We start from the raw sequence: 19,249 nt of genomic DNA on the forward strand, positions 1-19,249 counted from the left end.
CACAAATTTCGAACCCCTATTTTACTCCATTAGGAGTTGAATTTTCAAAAATCCTTTCTTAGCGGATGTCTACGTCATAATAGCTATTTGCATGCCAAATTTCACCACGGTCCGCCCAGTAGTTTGAGCTGTGCGTTGATAGATCAGTCAGTCAGTTAGTCACTTTTTCCTTTTATATATTTAGATTACATTTAACTCTTGTGAATTTTGCTCGAAAACGCGTCCATTGTTTCGACCAATTCATCATTTGGTCTCGGTTGACTTGGTTCTTGGATTGGTTTTGCTACATTGCCCACGATATTTCATTTCTCCGCGACATAACACAAAAGATCGATTCGACTACGCCCTAGTTGGGCGATAAAAATAAAATAAATAAGTAATACTTATTTAATCTTACAGTAAATTGTAGCTCAGTACTTATAGAGAGAGAGCCATCAGCGTGTGCCAGACCTTCGTCTAAATAATATATAAAAGGAAAAGGGGACTGACTGACTGATCTATCAACGCACAGCTTAAACTACTGGACAGATCAGGCTGAAATTTGGCATGCAGATAGCTATTATGACGTAGACATCCGCTAAGAAAGGATTTTGGAAAATTCAACCCCTAAGGGGGTGAAATAGGGGTTCGAAATTTGTATAGTCCACGCGGACGAAGTCGCGGGCTTAAGTTATTTATGTTATAAAAGCTGAAAAATTATCTGCGTATTGTCCCCAACACTTGGAAGAACGTTTGTTCGGATGTTTATTTTGATCAATGGTGGCTGGGAGATAAAAGGTAATACCTAAAGCTGTAAAAAAACTTTAGGTCAAAGTATAAAGTCTATTAGAAATCACGTCATGCACTTAGAGACACTTAGTTCGTGGCAACCCCCTGACAGACACCCTTAAAGTTTTAAACTGTAAACTTTTAAATATCCGGATTTCGTTATCAAAATCGATGGTGTATCGAGCGCGATAATGTGGTATTCATCGGTGTAAACTGGGCCATGCACTTTCAACTTATACGATGATATGAAAAGTTGATTTTATGACTTTTTACACCGAGCTGCGGGTTTGCGGCTTCCATTTCTCAGTATTAAAATTGCACCAGGGATAAGTGTATCTTAATTACTTATTGCACAATTTAAAGTGTAGAGATGTAGGTATTTTTCACTAGAATTTTTTCAAAAATTTTTGTATACGTTTATTCGTGGGTAAGTATAAGTGCCGCAAATTGCTAATGCGCGTCGCCGCCATTTTAGTGACGTCAGCACTAGGCTGAAGTTTCGAGCTGATGGTATATTTTTACTTAAATACCTATACGTCAAATGACGTCATTTCAATGATAATGAGACATGGTTCCAGCATAATAGCAATTTGCGGGACTTATAACCCACGAATTAAGGTTTCAAAATATTGTTTTGTGATTTTTAGGGTTCCGTAGCTCAAAAGGAAAAAAGGAATCCGTATAGGATCACAATATTGTCTGTCTGTCCGTCTGTCCGTCGTCGTGTCGGTCAAGAAAACCTATAGGGTACTTCCCGTTGACCTAGAATCATGAAATTTAATGACACACACTCTCGCAATATTAGTATGGATTATTTTTATAGATACTTGATAGGGAAATCATGTAAATGGGAACACGAATGATATAGTACTCGTATGTTATTACGACATAATTACTCTATTGATATCACTTCCCGACTACAATGAGTACATCATACGAACATGAACATCTTAATGACAATTGTGTGAACATTTTATTGCCGCGACAGTAAGATCGCGTTTCCTTAGAAATTCTGTACAAATAGTTACTGACTACAACTGTTAATGATTTCCCGGATATGTCCCGGTTTTCAGTGTCTAGATTTATTAAGTGGTCTATGCATTTGGGTTGGTGGTTTAAGTTTTTTTTTAAAGAATATTAGCCGTGTTAAATGACTAATATTCTCCTTTCCTCTCCAACTAAGCGTCAAGCTTGTGCTATAGTTTCAAACAAAAGCATTTAGTAATATCAAGTACAATTTTTGTTCGTGTCAATGACGTGTGTATGACGTCATTGATCCGGATATTACTAAATCGCATGTCAGGCGGTTAAAAGGCCAGTTGCATGACAGGCGGTTAAAAGGCCAGTTGCATAACAGGCGGTTAAAGTTACGCTGTTCGTCGGACGAAATGTTTTTACTCAAAAGTAAATTAATAAATTTAGACTATGCTAATTTATATTCATACTCAACTTTATTGTTTCAGATATCCTGTCCAATGAACGCGGGAACATCTAAAATACGAATAATCAAGCAATCGGTGATGAAGGTTGAAAGAAGTCTCACAAGATGGACCCAAATGGATCAACCAAAAACATGTATAAAAGAAAGAATTGGAGGTTCCCTAACAACATTATCTTAGTCACATTGTACATATTCCTCTTCATAGTCACAGGCAATTGCCAGACTGACAAAGATGAATCCAGTCATATCGATAGCTTAACCAAATCAGACATAAATAAATTAGATAATACACTAGATTCTAATAAATGCCATAGCTGTCAAATTAGTAATAATAACAAAACTAACATTAATGCTAACAAAAGTGAAGATTTACGAAGCAGTAATATGTTAGCTGATTTTATAGATACAGTAAGCACATTTTCGGAAAAATATGTGTTTGTGAACGGAACTGAAAGGAAACTACAAAATTTATTAGAAAAAGTAATAGATAAAGCAAATGAAAAAGATAGATATGAGATATTTGAGGGAGTGGAACTTAAAACGATTTCGAAAAATGATACGAAGAGATCTAAGAAGAGTTTAGAAGTTAAAAATGAAGAAAGAGCTCTGTTCAGCTCGTACACTTATGAGTATAGATTGTTTCAAAAGATAAAGAACTTTATTGATACCCACATTGTATCTATCAATCTACCGAAAGTTGTTGGATTTCGGTGTAAGTGCAATTAATATTGTTTTTAATATTATTTAACCATATTCGTTAATAATGATGAACCTACTTTAATAGAAGAGATGTTCATTAAGATACGATCATTTAATGGACTTATGGTAGCTTCATATTATTCCAGTCGCTAAATACTCTCAGTTATTTCGAGCACTGAATTGGAATTCATAGTATCTACATTATTACAATTATATACACAAAGTCAGTGTTATATAGTCAAAATCAGTTAAGCAGATGGGCCGTGAAAAGGCAACAGATATACAGAAACAATGCCGCATTTATAATAATAATATTAGTAGGTATGGATTATTTAAGTGTCAAAAAACTAAATTGAGCATCGAGAAAATTCAACCCCTATTACTGGACTGCATTACTGACTAGATTTAGTAGACTATATATCTGCTTAAAAACGCTATTCAAGTGTGATTGCTTTGTGTGATTTGTTAGTGATTCCACTAATAGTAATTAGGTGCTTGATTAGATCACCAGATTGAGTTGCGACTGGAATAATGTGAACTGGCCTAATGGCCAGTTACATTCTTCTAGTCCACTACGATATGTGTTAAGACTTAAGACTGGTATATCTGTCCTTTTCTTGTCAATCCTAAAATAAATGTGCCAACAAGTGACAGCATTACAAAAATTGACTAAGGGCCGAATTCACCAATGTAAAATAAGTCTTATCTGAGAGTAAATTTGATATTTTGGCAGGTTTTCAGTATTAAAACTGTCATTATGCCCAATTTATTCCACGATTAAACGTCACTCGACGTTGGTGAAATCGGTACTTAACCAGATTAAGCGTAGATTAAGCAGTTTGGTGTAAGTGGGCCTAAATAATTATCTAAAGAGGAATTTACACAATCATTTATCTTATCGTTTTTACAGCGTTTGGATTGAAAAAGTTCTTTCTACCGCTTCTAATCGGCGCACAAATTTTCAAGAGCATACTCATCGCAATGTTTCTCCCCAGCCTTTTGGGAAGTTTCGGGAAAATCCTCGGAAAAGGTAAGTTGAATTGCAGACTTGTTTGATTAAAACCATGGTGAGATAGAACGCGCAACGTCAACGATTCATAACGTAAACGTGCCTAATTTGGCTTTCATCGGAATGATTTACTCAGTGTATTTACACTGAACTATAGCTACCAAGAAGAAGAAGAAGGTTTTACTGTCAGTGAAGCAACAATATAGAACCAACCAATGTCAAATGAGCTCAGTTGTTATCATTCAGTATTAGACACTGAGTTAGCGAATCAATAGACAGAAGCTGTAGTACAAGGAACTGTACAAAAGCATTCAAACGTTCAGTCGTTTATAATGTAGAAAGGCGTTGCGCAGCGCCTGTAAAAGCCACGCTGCTGCGTCCGTCTTACTCCACAGTGTGACGAGTTTTGATTGAAACTCTTTATTGCACATAAAAAAAATGTGCATGTTATGTAAACTTAATACCTACAGTTAATCTAGTTAGTAGCAGTTTAATGTGTTACAAATCTTTAGATGGTATAGCTACGTGTTACACAGTTTGAAGCGCGAATTCAGCCCTGCCATATAGTTTCCCGTGCCGTGCCCGTCCCGTGCCCGTCCCGTTTCCCGTGTTGTGCCTCTGTGCTACTACTACTATCTCTACTCGTCTGCCCAGCGAGGTGATTATGGGCAAACCCTCCCGTCGGGAAAAGCCTTTAGTCCAGCAGTGAACTAGGCTGTTATAGGCGATTGATGATGATTGGTGATACAGTTTCCGTCACGCGTTCTGTATGACCAAGGATAGGCTTCTTTGATTAAATCAGCGCCCACTCAAAAAGCTACCCAGCATCTTGTCATCTCCAGTGTTCTTCCAAAGTTTTGCTAACTTTTAATCGCCTTAACAAATTCAGTTTACACGGAAGTTTATGAGCTTGAGTGGATACTTAAATAATAAAAGTTATTTACTGTTCGCTTTTCTCCTTGTTGTTTTTATAATATGGAAATTGAAATACGAACTTTTTAATGTAACAACAACAACATTTTTATCTTTATTAAAGTGCTTTTGAATAATATAATTAATCAACCACTGCAACTGATTTGGAATGCCAGTTCAATCTAGACTTATTTATGACATTGTAGGTAGGTAACAAATGTTCCATAATATTAAAAAAGTCTCAGTCTCTGCTGGGGGCCTTCGTAACAGAAAATTTCAACGCGTATTACAAATATTACATATTATAATTATTTTTATTTATTTAAACATCTTATTACTTTGTCAAAAAAATAAAAAGTGCAGTAGGTACAGACTTAAAAACAAAGGGCGACCTTGTTGATGTTGATGTTGATGATTAAAACATGCACTAATCGTGCATGTTAAAATATCATATAATTTTTACCTGATACCCAACCACATCGTCGCTAAATAATTAAATACCGTAAACTACCCTTCCATCCACATTGGTAACTATTTTTCGTAACCAGCTACGAAATAAGAGTACGTCTTCGATTTTTCGTAGCTGGATTTAATCCTGTTTCGTAACCGGCTACGAAATGAGATTTTTTTAATAGGTTTGTAACTATAAAACTCTATATTTTAAACATTCCAGGCATATCCCAGATATCTGCAGCATCGAGCCAAGCGAGCTATCCACCGGCGAACACGGACGATCAAATGGCTTATAATAACGACAACGGCAACTTCATGGGCTACGAAACTAACCCAGCGGCCACATATGCTTACTCTCCGGATATGTATGGGAATATGGAAGCCAATGACGTCAACGATCCAGCTGGCGATGAAAGTTCAAGGTAAGAGAGCCTAAGATGCTTAAGTCAGATGTGTCAGAAAATGTGAACGCGATGTAATTTGTTAACTTTTGCACAGAGTCATACACAATTTTTATTCATTTACTAGCTTATGCTCGCGACTTCGTCCGCGTGGACTACAAAATTTCAAAACCCTATTTCACCCCCTTAGGAGTTGAATTTTCAAAAATCCTTTCTTAGCGGATGCCTACGTCATAATAGCTATCTGCATGCCAAATTTCAGCCCGATCCGTCCAGTAGTTTGAGCTGTGCGTTGATAGATCAGTCAGTCAGTCAGTCAGTCATTCAGTCAGTCACCTTTTCCTTTTATATTTATTTATTCCTACCCATTATTAAATTTAAAACTGAAACATTTGCTACTTACAATGAAACAGACTTGCACACTTAGGTATCTCTACTGAAGAGATTTCGTTCATTTATCGATAACCTAAGTATTCTACAATTGTCTGTAATGAAGCCCAAAATTTTTAATACCTATGTATTTATATTTTATTAGCATTTCCCCGCGACTTCGTCAGCATGGAATTAGGTTCTTAAAACTCCGTAGAGTCTAGAACACTTCTTGTATAACCTTAACCTTAGGATTTACTAAAATCCCAAAATACTTATTGCTTTATTTTTTACCGGAAGCCAAAACACTAAGTTTCATGAATATAACTCGTAAAATTACAGATTTTCATATAATTTTTCATCCCTTGAGAGTGGAGTTTTCAATAACCGTAAAACACGTATTTCTTTATTTAATTTACTGGTATTTCTGTTCTCTGTACTTACTGTACATGTAGAGGCCTGTAACTCATAGAGGTATAAAAGCGCTGCTTACCCTAGAAATAGTTACCATAATTGAAATATTTCAATGATCGTTATTTTTTAGCCAGTTATGCCTTTTATTACCTTACTAATGCCTACCCTGGCTCTAAACCATGTGCACGCCACTGTGTACATGTACTGATTTATGTGGTGTACAATGAAAGCCTATAATCTATATTAATTCATTCATTCAACCATTAAGAAGCATCGTTTAAAAAAAACAAAATATGTACTCCATGTGGATGTAATCCAGTGATTTATCCCCATTTAGGTACTTAGAGACTTTTTGAAAGGATTTTACGTTTTCGCATTTCAAGCCATATTTCGCGTTGCCGTATTTTATGGACTTCATGGCGGAAACATAACTCTTTCCATGAAGTTAAATGTTCATTGAGGCACGATGCGCTGTGAGACAAACTTTGCCGGGCTATATTTTGTCTGCTTGGACAAATTTTGCAAAACTCGCGCACGGAATTCCGGCCCCAATACAGTTAGTTATACCAGAGAGATAGAGATTATTTATTTATAATACTATCCCGAAGAAAATATAAAAAACTAGCTGATGCCCGCGACTTGGATTTAGGTTTTTTAAAAATCCCGTGAGAGCTCTTTGATTTTCCGGGATAAAAAGTAGCCTATGTCAATCTCCAGGTCTTTAACTATACCTATGCAAAAAATCAGGTTAATCTGTTGCTCCGTAGCGAAGTGATTGAAAAAAGCAACAAACTAATAAACCAACAAACAAACACACTCGCATTTATAATATGGGTATGGATGGATAGGTATATCGGTAAGATATATGTCATTACCAATTATTTGCATTAAAAATGGATTCCCGCTTCAACGAAATCAATCAAAAATAAAACCACGCAGACGAAATCACAGAAAAGAGCTAGTACCTACTGAATACAGCAAAGTAACCTCGCGCGGGCCGCTTTCTCGCGCAACGACTTTCAATAGCTATTCAGCGCGGGAATGCTGCCTGCATAATGGGCACCCTACCTAGGGCTCAAAATTTTGATAAGTAGGTACTTTAATTCTTAGTTTTAGTTATTTTAATTTAATGATATTTCTAAGTATAGTTTTATTATTCTTTGTAATTATTAAAATAAATAAATCACTCAAAAATTATTTTACTGGTTCATAATATTATAATATACAATATACATTTTCAAGTAGGTACTTGGAGCAGCCCCTGAGAGCAGGTTAAAATTCATTTTCAAAATGTCGGCTTACGTTAACGTGCTATAAACCAAGATTCTTATATGTATTTCTTCATGTGGAAACATATTCGAATTTCCCGCGTCGTCCCACTGGAATTCGCATTCGCAAAAACATCGAAATATGAGCGCGGAACATAAAAAATAATCATCTCTCCTTTACTAAATTTATGTAGGTACAGTAGCCGTAAAGAAATATTGTACATCGACCTTTAGAAAGAGGTTTCGGCTTTGTAGAGCGTTGTCTCTGTCACTCATACAATGTGAAATTTTGTCGGACTCAACGACAGAGACAACGCTCTACAAAACCGCTATCTCTTTCTAAGTACGTTTGTTTACACTTACTCTTTTCAGATTCGGACCTGGAGGTGCAAAAGTGTCGTATTTACCTACCAAGAACGGTTACTACAAAAATCAAATGTCTACGAGCAACAACTATAAGGTGCGTAACAGAGGTACTGATTACCATGTAGATTACTTAGTACAATTTTCTTAGGTACTGCTTGAAACGTACATTTAGTCTATCTCGAGAACGCAAGCTATCTAAGTCAAAATCTGTTAAACGGATCTTTCAAAACCTCGTGGGAACTTTGACTTTCCGGAATAAAAAAGCGCCTATGTCCTTTTCTGGAATGCAATGCAAGCTATCTCTCTACCAAATTTCGTCAAAATCTGTTAAACCGATAAGCCGTGAAAATCTAGCAGACAGACATACACACTTTCGTATTGTATGGACTATCTTGTAGACATATTGCTAGGCGAAACGATTTTTCAAACTAATGAACGCTTTAAACTGCATTAATAAATCCTCAAGGGAAATTAAAACCTGTCATCTGAGCAATTAAATCCATACTAATATTATAAATGTGAAAATGTGTCTATCTGTCTGTCTGTCTGTCTGTCTGTCCCTCTGTCTATCTGTCTGTCTACTAGCCTTTCATGGCCCATCCATTCAACCGATATTGACGAAATTTGGTACAGCGATAGCTTTCATCCCGGGGAAGGACATAGGCTGCTTTTTATCCCGGAAAATCAAAGAGTTCCCTCGGGATTTTCAAAAACCTATATGACGACGAAGACGAAGTTGCGGGAAATATCTAGTTAATCTATAAATGTTTCAGATTTTCCAGAAAATCCCAGCTTCCTCTATGATCTTGAGTAACTATGATCCTTTCTACTCGCCGTTGCTTTCACGGCTCGACGGTATCTTCGCAAGACTAGGTAAGCTGAATTTAATCTTACCCCTATAATTATAAAGTTGATATTCATTATTTTCAGTGTCAATGAAAAAGACTTTCTCAGGTGATTGAACAAAGCACCGCTGAGTGAATATAGTTCAGGAGGCAATGGGAAATTCTGAGAAGGTGCTTGACAGAAGCTGAAAGTGAATAAGATTGCCTTTTTGGTGTTACCTGAGTTGGAAAATGTTGCCTGCTGGTCTGTGATAGGATTACAATTTACTATTACTAGATAGTGAGAGAAGACCTAAAAGTTAACCACTGACAATTATAACAATGCTACGAAATAGGAGCTCGCAAGAACGAACTTTTTTATTAATAAAAAGGTTGATAACAACGGAAACATAATAGTTTCCGGTATGTTTCCGTTAACAGCTTATAACACTCTTGCCAACTAAATTGTATCCATTAAATAGTCTGCTAATATTTATTTTATTTAAGAAAATAAGTAGGAACTTATTAATTATAGAATAAATTTCTTATTATTATCATAAAAAATACATTGATAAACAATTCCACGAATTCACCAAGAATCGCCTGGCTGGTCTGATGGTATATCTACTTACTATCTACTATACCCAGAAAAGCTAGAAAATTATGAACTATACTTCTACCGTTTACTTAGCACTTTTTCCAAATTTTCTACAAGCTCTCGGGCCAATATTTTTATGCTGCAAAAGAAGATTTATATCGAAAAGATTTTAAATTTACATTTACGTGTATAGATTTCCAAATATGGCTGTTTACTTTTATTTCCGACAACATTTTACCAGCTTTAAAAGCTTTAACAAAAGGAATACATTTTTAAGTAGATACTTTTATAAATAAAAGAACTAGCTAATGCATACTTTTAAGATTCCTTAGTAAAACAAGGAACCCTTATCTTCATCTTCACCTTCATCGAGTCCATCTGCCCGTCTGTCTGTGTGTAACATCTATTTTAAAAATAAACTTGCTTTAGGGGCATGGCAGTTTAATTAAACCCAAACCCATTTCGATTCGATTTCGACAGCGCGTGACGCATCGTACCGGAACGCTTAATCACTTGGTACAGTTCTTGCAATTCACGAAGGCAAGTGGACTTTATTTGTGGTTACGTCGGATACACGGGCATTACGTAAGTGTGCATGCATGTCAGACCAATCAGTCGCGAGCAAGCGCTCGCAAACGCACACATTTAGTGTACCAACCTTATACCGATACGACTTAAACAATGAGCCACTCGCCTTCGTGAATTGCAAGAACTGTAGTAGGTACATGGTAGGTACATGGTAGCTACAGCCGAAGCTGAATTAGAAATTTAAAAAAAATTAATTACCCATATTGCCCCTGCTGGAAATCAAACCCAGGAATCCAGAGCCTCAAGCTTATAAAGACCACAGCGTTCACCACTGCACCAAAGTCATTGATGTTTCTAAGAATCTCTTTTCCAATTCCAGGTCTTATCCCAACAGAAACCACGACAGAAGACGGCATGATGATCGGCGGACAAACCCTCAGCGATGTGAAGTTAGAAGCCTGTAGGGAGCAACTGATTTGCCTGATGTACTCCAGTCCTGCCAAGTACGCGCCGTACAGTAACTTGGTGTCAGCGCAGTTGAGTAGGTATGTATTATAAAGGCTAAAAAATAATATATATCATGATGGAGTTTACGTAAAATAAACTTCCATCACGTAATTTATGCTGGAGGTAGTCTGCCCCAGGTATGCGCACTTTATTGCATGTTCAGAAAGTGTTTGCTATTATGGAATATTACGCCCGACAGAAGTATTCTTTTGGCGTTAAAAAGGGTCAATTATTCATCGCCAGTCCTTTACTGAGCACAGGTCTTCTCGCAGAATGAGTATTGTTTAGATCATACAGACAGATACACTTTTCGCATTTTTAATATTAAGTAGAGATAAGTAGATACCTATTTAGTTTTCTTTTTTTTAATTTATGTATTGGATTCTTATTAATAAGCTTATTCTTGCTTCACAGAGAGCTCAACGAGCTGCGTCGGCCAGTGTCCGACAACCCGGAAATTCTGCGTTTCTTCCGATACATGCGTGCTGCGAGGAGGGGTCAGGAGGGCACGGACTGCATGAAGGCGCATCCAGCTTGCTTGACCAACACTGCGCCTTCCCACACTATGATAGCGGCTTACCATGATATCAATAAACTTGTCACGGCCAGAAAGCTATTTTTTACATAGACGTTGATTGGTAAGTTATCAGGGTACTATAGCTCATCTAAGCTGTGAAAGCCTAGTGGTTATGACGTCCGTCTCCTAACCGGAGGTAGGGAGTTTGATCCCGGGCATGCACCTCTACGGAGTTATGTGAGTTTTAAGTAGGTAATTAAATATCACTTGCTTTAACGGCGAAGGAAAACATCGTGAGTAAACCTGCATGCCTGAGAGTTTTCCATAATATTCTCGAAGTGCCCCCGCCAAGTCGAGCAAACAGGCGCAACCGTACCATCCTTTTCTCGAAGCCATTAAGGGCGTTTTCAACCCCTCTGTAATATTTCTTACCGGGTACTATACAAGCTTCCTTTGTAATGTCCTGCTCGAGCAGATTCTGTCACGCTTTGTATCGAAGTAACTTTGTACTCTTTGAAGTTTACGCTATTAATAGTTCAGAGAAATAATTTCCAAGCTTTCCTTTGAACTGTAATTTATAGAGAATCATATTATGGTATTAGTTTCGACTGATTTGTAAACTAGGAGATACTAGAATACATACTTCAAAGAAGTTGTTGAGTATCACAATAGACTTAATTTCCTCTATGTAATTAAAGTTTGAACTTTGAAACGTACACAAAGCGCAATAGTAATGTAGGTAGGAAGGCCTTCGCCAATACTTCGAAGTGAGCCAAAATCGTCGATCAAAGTTAATTCAGCCGTTACTAAGAATAGCTCAAAAAATAGAATGAATGAATGAATGAAATAATATGCCGAAGTATATGCCGTATATACTTCTCATGCAGTAAAAGTCTTCATAAGTTCTTTATGCTGGATGTAAACGGACTAAAACTGCTTTTTATGCTCTCATGCATAACAGTGTTGTATGGAAGATCTATGGTGCCTGAGCCTAGCCTCCTATGCACCCATTCTTTCCTGGTACTTTATGTAAGCTACAGATTGTGTCACGCAAAAGGTCTTCGACCTTGAACTTGCGCAGTTAGATATCGCTCTATATATTTGTCGTTTCTTTAAAAGGCCTCTGACCTTGTATCTGCACAGTGGGTGATTTATCGATGTATGGCTAGAGCTGTATGTAATGACGCGAAGAGGTGAAGTATGAGAGTGAGCTCACGTTTCGTTTCCTCGCAATCGAAGTGAAAATCAGAGTTTATAACTCGGTCACAAACCCATTTTACCCTCGCCTTCGGCTCGGGAAACGTTTCGGATAACATGGTTAGTTTTATGCCCTTGTTGTACAATCTACTATTATTGTACAGCATCAAAAAAAGTAAATGGTAAGAATTTTAGAATAGGTAGGTACAATTAATAACGTGTAAACCATTCGTGACATTTTCTAATAGCCAAATATTTCTAAATCACAAATGTAAATTTTTATTTATTTGTATACTTTTTTCATTACAGGTCTCGAACTACCGAGGAATTTAATATCTACATAATAATTCTGTTCCAAATACTTACGCCCGAGCTCTTTTTATGAAGATATTTTTCAACCGACGCGACGGGGAGCGATTTAATAAATATAATTGGTATCGAAAAAACATCCTTTGAATTATGGTTTACTTACATTGGTTGCTAACGTGGTTACAACTATATTACGAAATTCGTTAATTTCGGCATTCTTTACATAATATTTTGTAGATTACCAAGTTCAATTATGTTAAAGTGCAAAATTTTTGAATTTCTACTATTTATTCGAAACTTAAGAAACCTATTAATACTAAACCGTAAAATCATAGAATGGTCAATTTTGGGTATGTTTATAGCTGAGTAATAAAAAAAAATCTTTTTTATTCGTAATGTAAAAAAAGTAGTAGAAAAATATAATATTATTTTTGTGACCTACTTGTATAACGTATGACATGATCTTATTAGCGGCAGGAAATTATCTTGGGATTTGTAGCAATGTGGGTTGGCCTTAACCTCGACTTATACTGATCGCACATTATAGCAAGTGTACCCGCCGCATTTTTCTTTCTTACTTGTGGTAGTACAAATAAAATATGTAATATTCCTGCTGCTCGATTGCGGTAGAATGACAGCTACAATGTCACGATCGCAATCACCTCGGATTATGGTTGATGCCCGCTCATTAATTAATTGGCTACAATGCATTGTTGCAACAAGAATGGCACAAATTCGGCCAATCACAACAATTGGGTTTGTAATAATGATTGATGCAGGTTTTACGAAATCGACCTACTGTTTAGTGCTAATGTCACCACCTCTGTGCATAAAAGAAGTTTGGGGTCATCCGCGCTAAGTGCAATTTTCTTGCAAGGAAATGCGTCATTTCAGCGCCAAGTTAGTGTTGCTTTAATTCATGTGCGGCTCATGGGGTATGCTATAATGTATGATCAGTTTTATGCTCCATTTATCCACGAAGGTTTATGGGCAAAAATGTAGGAAATGCGTATACATTATAATCATAATCTGTTACAGTTGAGTAAAACGGGAAATTAAAAAAACCATTATGTAAAAAATCTCATGACACTTAAATCCACTGCCATATTCATGGTCTGGAAGGTCTATATAATATGAACCATATTACTGCATATTACAAACTTTTAGCCGTTATCAAGCACCTTTATATTTTCCACGGTCTCTTATACCATAATTATATTTAATCGGATAAAGAGCTTTTTCAACTGACAAGTAAAGACGATAATAATATTAATAAGCTCAAATTTATTTGGTGATAATAAATCGTCTCTAAATTGTAAATGTGTAAATGTGTCGTATTTATTTCGATTTTGGGGACAATTTCTGAAATCAAGGAAAAATAAAATAAGCATTAAAAATAAAAAAAAGTTATAGATACCTACTATCCAGGTATAACGAATTATTGTAAATAGATTCTAGTAGATTATATTTTTATTTAAATTATACAGAGACCCATAATAATAATATTATGGTATAATGAATTAATTATTATAGAATTATTTATTGTGTGATTGTAATTTATTATGTTTGGTTGCATTTTTGATGTTTGATTTATATTTAGTTATTTATTTTATTTAATAAGGTGTAATTTATTTGAGTTTATTTAAAAATTAAATTAAGTACTGTAAAATAATTTTATTAATGTATTTTGTTTTTAGTTGATAAAATATATTTAAATAACGAAGTGTACTTAACTATTGTTACATTTGAATAGTCTGTTACATTAATTTATTAAATTGAAATCACTACCCAATTCCAAAGTGTGTTTGTTTGTTGGTTTATTGGTTTGTCCTTCAACCACGTCGCAATGGAGCAACGGACTGACGTGATTTTTTGCATGGTTATAGTTAAAGACCTGGAGAGTGACACAGGCTACTTTGTATCCCGTAAAATCAAACAGTTCCATCGGAATTTTTAAAAAACTAAATCCACGCGGACGTAGTCGCGGGCATCAGCTAGTCTGTAATATTTAAACCAAAAGGGTGCACATAAATTTATTGTTTTGATTATTATTATACATATATACTGATATTATATCCACCCTACCTATTTGTTAAAGCGATGAACGTTGTAACTTATTTTGAAAATAAATTTATTTTGAAAGTATGGTTTTTACTGTTTTTTAGTTTTATCTTTTAAAGTTCATACCTACCTATCTAAATTAGAATATGTACATTGTACATGCACATAACTTCGAAAAGTTAAATGAACCTACCTAAGTGCCTGAAATCGCATAATTTGATCGAAAAATATAATTTGCGTAACTGTGAAGGAAAACGTCGGCATCGTGAGAAAACCTGCATTCAGAAGTGAAGTTTAGAATTGACCAGCGCTTCGTCACCAATGAGTCTTCTAGCGCGACGGTCCACCGAATCCAATGCATCAAGCTGATACTTGGCAGAGCCATCCCATATCCCTCTTATGAACAAGTCTCTTTTGAGATTGACTGCCAGTGTAATCAGGGTCCGAATTTCGGCATGAGGACGTCCTTATACCTAAACTAGCTTATGCTCGCGACTTCGTTCGCGTGGACTACACAAATTTCAAACCCCCATTTCACCCCCTTAGGGGTCGAATTTTCAAAAATCCTTTCTTAGCGGATGCCTACATCATAATAGCTCTCTGCATGCCAAATTTCAGCCCGATCCGTCCCGTAGTTTGAGCTGTGCGTTGATAGATCAGTCAGTCAGTCAGTCAGTCATCTTTTCCTTTTATATATTTAGATGTTCATATTAAACTTAGTAGAAATACGTCCATTACTTGGTAGGTAAATTTTCGTACAAAGGCTTTCAAAGATGCAGTCGACCCATTGTTCGTACTAGCTGTTACATATTCTAGTGAGCGGTACATTAGTCTTGATACTTTAGCGCTCGGGACGGCTTCATTTGCATGTAAAATGAGGGGTCTTTTCTTACGGAATAATGCAATGGTTTACTTTTTCAACCATTACATTTTTCCGAGTTAATAAATGCTTGATTAAATCTTGAAACTTAATTAAATCTTTTTGACAGCATTAAAGATCAAATTTCTACTGAATCTAGCAATTGTGGAGAAAAACTAAAAACTAAAAGTATCTGTACCTACCTAGATTTAAAAAAAATCAAAGTCAAACAATTTTAAATTTTTCAAAAAAAATCAAAAATTCAAAGCAGATTGTAACACTTTACATTTGAATACTCCTTTACATAGTAATTTTGTATTACTATTTGTTCAAAATTAATGTTAAAAACGTGTATCTGTTATTTATTGGTAACTGCTTCGTGAAAAATCAGTAGGATATATTTGCAATTTTAAATGTTAAACTTAAACAAAAAAGTGCTTAGCTTCAATGTGACAATTAAAGAAAACCATGAACTAAGCTTAATTTATCCTAACTTAATTTAAACGAAATTACTTAAATAAGTTTCGTTACATCCAATTGACACAAATGACATCATAGTAAGTATCATGACTTAGTCATCCAAGTTTAGTGAATGTAGTAGTAGATCCGGTTCGCGGGCCACTATACCAGGAGAAAGTTGACCTTCCTTTATTAACTTTTAATGACTACTTCAACCGTATGTATATTAAAACAGAGTTCATTTTGAAACCACGAAATAATTTGCTTGTAAGTTTGAAAGATGAATCGTAATTACGTTAAATAGGCGAAATACAACACTATGACTCGAGTTATAAAGGTTAATTTTGAGTGAATCAATTTAGGCTGGATTATTAAACCTCAGTGCATAATCTTGGGTAATGGCTTATATTATGTTTTTCGGTTAGTGGCTCAATTGTTTTGGGGTTTTCGCATTAAGTTGAGTCATATGAGTGGACAAGGTCACGTTTTCGTATTTTGATACAGTATAAAGTTTAATTAATCGATCATTTTGCACCAAATTATTAAGCATCAAAACTTTTTAAACGTACTACATATTTCTTAATTTAGTACCTACATCAAATGACTAACGATCATCATCATCATGATCAACCCACCGCCGGCGGCCCACTACTGAGAATAGGTCTCCTCTCAGAATGAGAATGGTTTGACAATAGCCTTTTTTTTTTTTTTCTCTCGTGAAGAAAATCCATCATGGATACCACCGGCCACGGGGGAGCACAGTGGTTATGTCGGACTCCTACTGACTAAAAACCTCACGAAGTTCCACCCCACCGCTAACGACGGAGCACAAGGGACCAACAACGCCTCGTTACTCCGCCAGTGGATGTCCGCCGCAGCAGACCCACCACTGGGGAACTACGTGCTCCCAAACACCGTGAGCGACGGACCGCCCCGTGTCAATCATCCACAGATCCTCACGAGGGCTAGGGCTCGTGGGGAGGGCCATTCCCTCTCCACGTTCCCCATCCTCACCATCTCCCTCGCCCGTCACCAAACTGGACAGGCGAGAGACCGGTGGGGCAGCCAGTGTGTGGATGGGTGATGAAACACTCATCACCAACCACCCACCACAGCCACACCCTCCGCTCCTGGGGCTATGCCCCATGGGTGCGTCTACTGCGCCCTCAGTAGTCTCTGCTCAGTCAGAGGGACGCGCGGACAACACCCCCTCCCTGCCAGGTCAATTAGCCATGGCTAACAATATCTCAAGAAGAGAAATTGTTAACCATATTACCAGGGTACACCAGCCCAAGTACTGCTCTTCCCCCGGAAGGGACTCGCAACACTCAGGCACACGGGGAGGTTACCTGGCTGGTACCTCGACAATAGCCTGCCGTAAGTATGCTTTGATCTGTAGATTGTGATTAAGTAGCAATGATTTGGAGCAAAATATTCGATTAATTGAGCGGTAAAAGCCAAAGTCTTAGAGATTAAGATATCGGCCTCCTGTTCGAGAGATCGGGGGTGCGATCCCGTGCACGCACCTCTAATTTTCAGAGTCAGGTAAGTTACTCTGGATCTCCTGCGGATCTCCTCATTTCAGCTCTCTCTATCGGCTTCTGAGTTTCCATATTATAGCTTACTAGTTGATGCTCGCAACTGTGTCCGCGTGGATTTAGGTTTTAAAATCCTATGGTACAATCCCATCTAAATCAGATTTTCCCGTTTAAAAAGTAGCCTATGTTTCAAGGTATGTTTTATATCTATATCCAAGCATAAAATCACGTCAATCCGTTACAACATAATTGAAGGACAAACCAACAAACAAACACACTTTCGCATTTATAAAATGGGTAAGTGATAAGATTATCAAAATGTAAAGAAGTACTGTACTCTATGGGAATGCTGATTCCCATTAATATTCCATGCAACAATTCACAAAACAACAAAAACAATAACTTGAAACTTTCATCGCGTGATACAAAATGGATAAAAAAACTTTTTATTAACGATACCTACAAAGTTTTCGTGGAACATCATTGCGACAAAAAGTACTTTCCGTGTCAATTTGAATATAAAATAACTAGTCAAGTGTGTAAAATATCACGCCTAGAGTAGGGTTCTGAAGGCATTTTTAGGGTTCCGTACCCAAAGGGTAAAAAGGAACCCTTATAGGATCGCTTTGTTGTCTGTCTGTCTGTCAAGAAACCTACAGGTTACTTCCCGTTGACCTAGAATCATGAAATTTGGCAGGTTGGTAGGTCTTATAGCAGACATCTGAAAACCATGAATTTGTGATTACATCACAAGAAAAAAAAATGTGTTCATGCACAAATACCTATTGCTATTTTCAACTTTTAAAGTAATATTACTATACCAAGTGGGGTATCATATGATAGGGCTTTACTTGTACATTCTAAAACAGATTTTTATTTATTTTTAGGCATAATAATTTTTGATTTATTGTGCAAAATATCGATAAAATACGATTGTAGTACGAAACCCTCAGTGCGCGAGTCTGACTCGCACTTGGCCGGTTTTTTTTACCGCTATGCGTTTACGCATCCCCACCGAAGCCAGCCAGCCAGCCAGCTAGCCAGGGAAGGTAAGTGGGATTCGCCAGCCGAGAGGCGACCGGAATACCCACCAAAACCCAGCGGCGCTCCTGCCCGTCGCCTGGCGACTGGGTCACGGAAATACCGAAACAATCAACCGCGACCCAGCCAGTGACGTCCGCCGAGGTTGACCCTCCACTCACTCACGTTGTCCTCCTATTCAAGGGGGATAAGAGACCAAGATCTTAACCACTAGGCTATCACAATTTACAGCGAGACATGACGTAGCCATAAGGGTTCCGTGTTTTACTACGGAACCTTAATACAAAAGGGTAGACATTTACATGTTTTTGAAACCTCATGGGAAGAGTTTCCAAACATCAATCCAAAGTTGAGGAACCTCTGAATTTCCATGAACCAAATTATGAAAGCCTACCAGGATATAAGTGGCTACTTTGTATGGAGATGGCTTTTTTTAATCCGAGATCGACTTTTTTACACCAGGCAAACAAAATTGATACTTTTAAGCTCTTCCCATCACTCTCATTATAATAGATTTATTGCTAAAACCAATTGATCCGATTGTCTACAAAATACAGGCTGTAACCAAAACGCTGGCAAAAACGAAGACAGGTGATAGTACTGATGATTACTGATATTTTACTACAAAAAAAACCTATAATATTGCAAAAGTTTACGATATATTGCAAATAAAACATCTCACTGACAATAGAGATCAACGAACGTTACAAA

At 36.8% G+C, this 19,249-nt stretch overlaps 1 protein-coding gene across 5 annotated transcripts in view; it reads left to right on the forward strand.

The window, feature by feature from the left end:
- The window catches only part of Osi24 (Protein), a 61,628-nt gene extending 48,658 nt beyond the window's left edge, over window positions 1-12,970 (forward strand). For all 5 annotated transcript variants that reach the window (XM_069506926.1, XM_034981409.2, XM_069506924.1 and 2 more), the window contains 8 exons: window positions 2,232-2,921; window positions 3,819-3,938; window positions 5,503-5,704; window positions 8,107-8,194; window positions 8,874-8,973; window positions 10,430-10,595; window positions 10,972-11,195; window positions 12,581-12,970. In XM_069506926.1, the coding sequence (XP_069363027.1) occupies window positions 2,315-2,921; window positions 3,819-3,938; window positions 5,503-5,704; window positions 8,107-8,194; window positions 8,874-8,973; window positions 10,430-10,595; window positions 10,972-11,185 (1,497 nt within the window). In that variant the 5' untranslated portion in view covers window positions 2,232-2,314 and the 3' untranslated portion in view covers window positions 11,186-11,195; window positions 12,581-12,970. The remainder of the gene's footprint in view (window positions 1-2,231; window positions 2,922-3,818; window positions 3,939-5,502; window positions 5,705-8,106; window positions 8,195-8,873; window positions 8,974-10,429; window positions 10,596-10,971; window positions 11,196-12,580) is intronic.
- The last annotated feature ends 6,279 nt before the right edge of the window (window positions 12,971-19,249 follow it).

Source organism: Maniola hyperantus, chromosome 24, assembly GCF_902806685.2.
Source record: "Maniola hyperantus chromosome 24, iAphHyp1.2, whole genome shotgun sequence".
Taxonomy (NCBI): domain Eukaryota; kingdom Metazoa; phylum Arthropoda; class Insecta; order Lepidoptera; family Nymphalidae; genus Maniola; species Maniola hyperantus.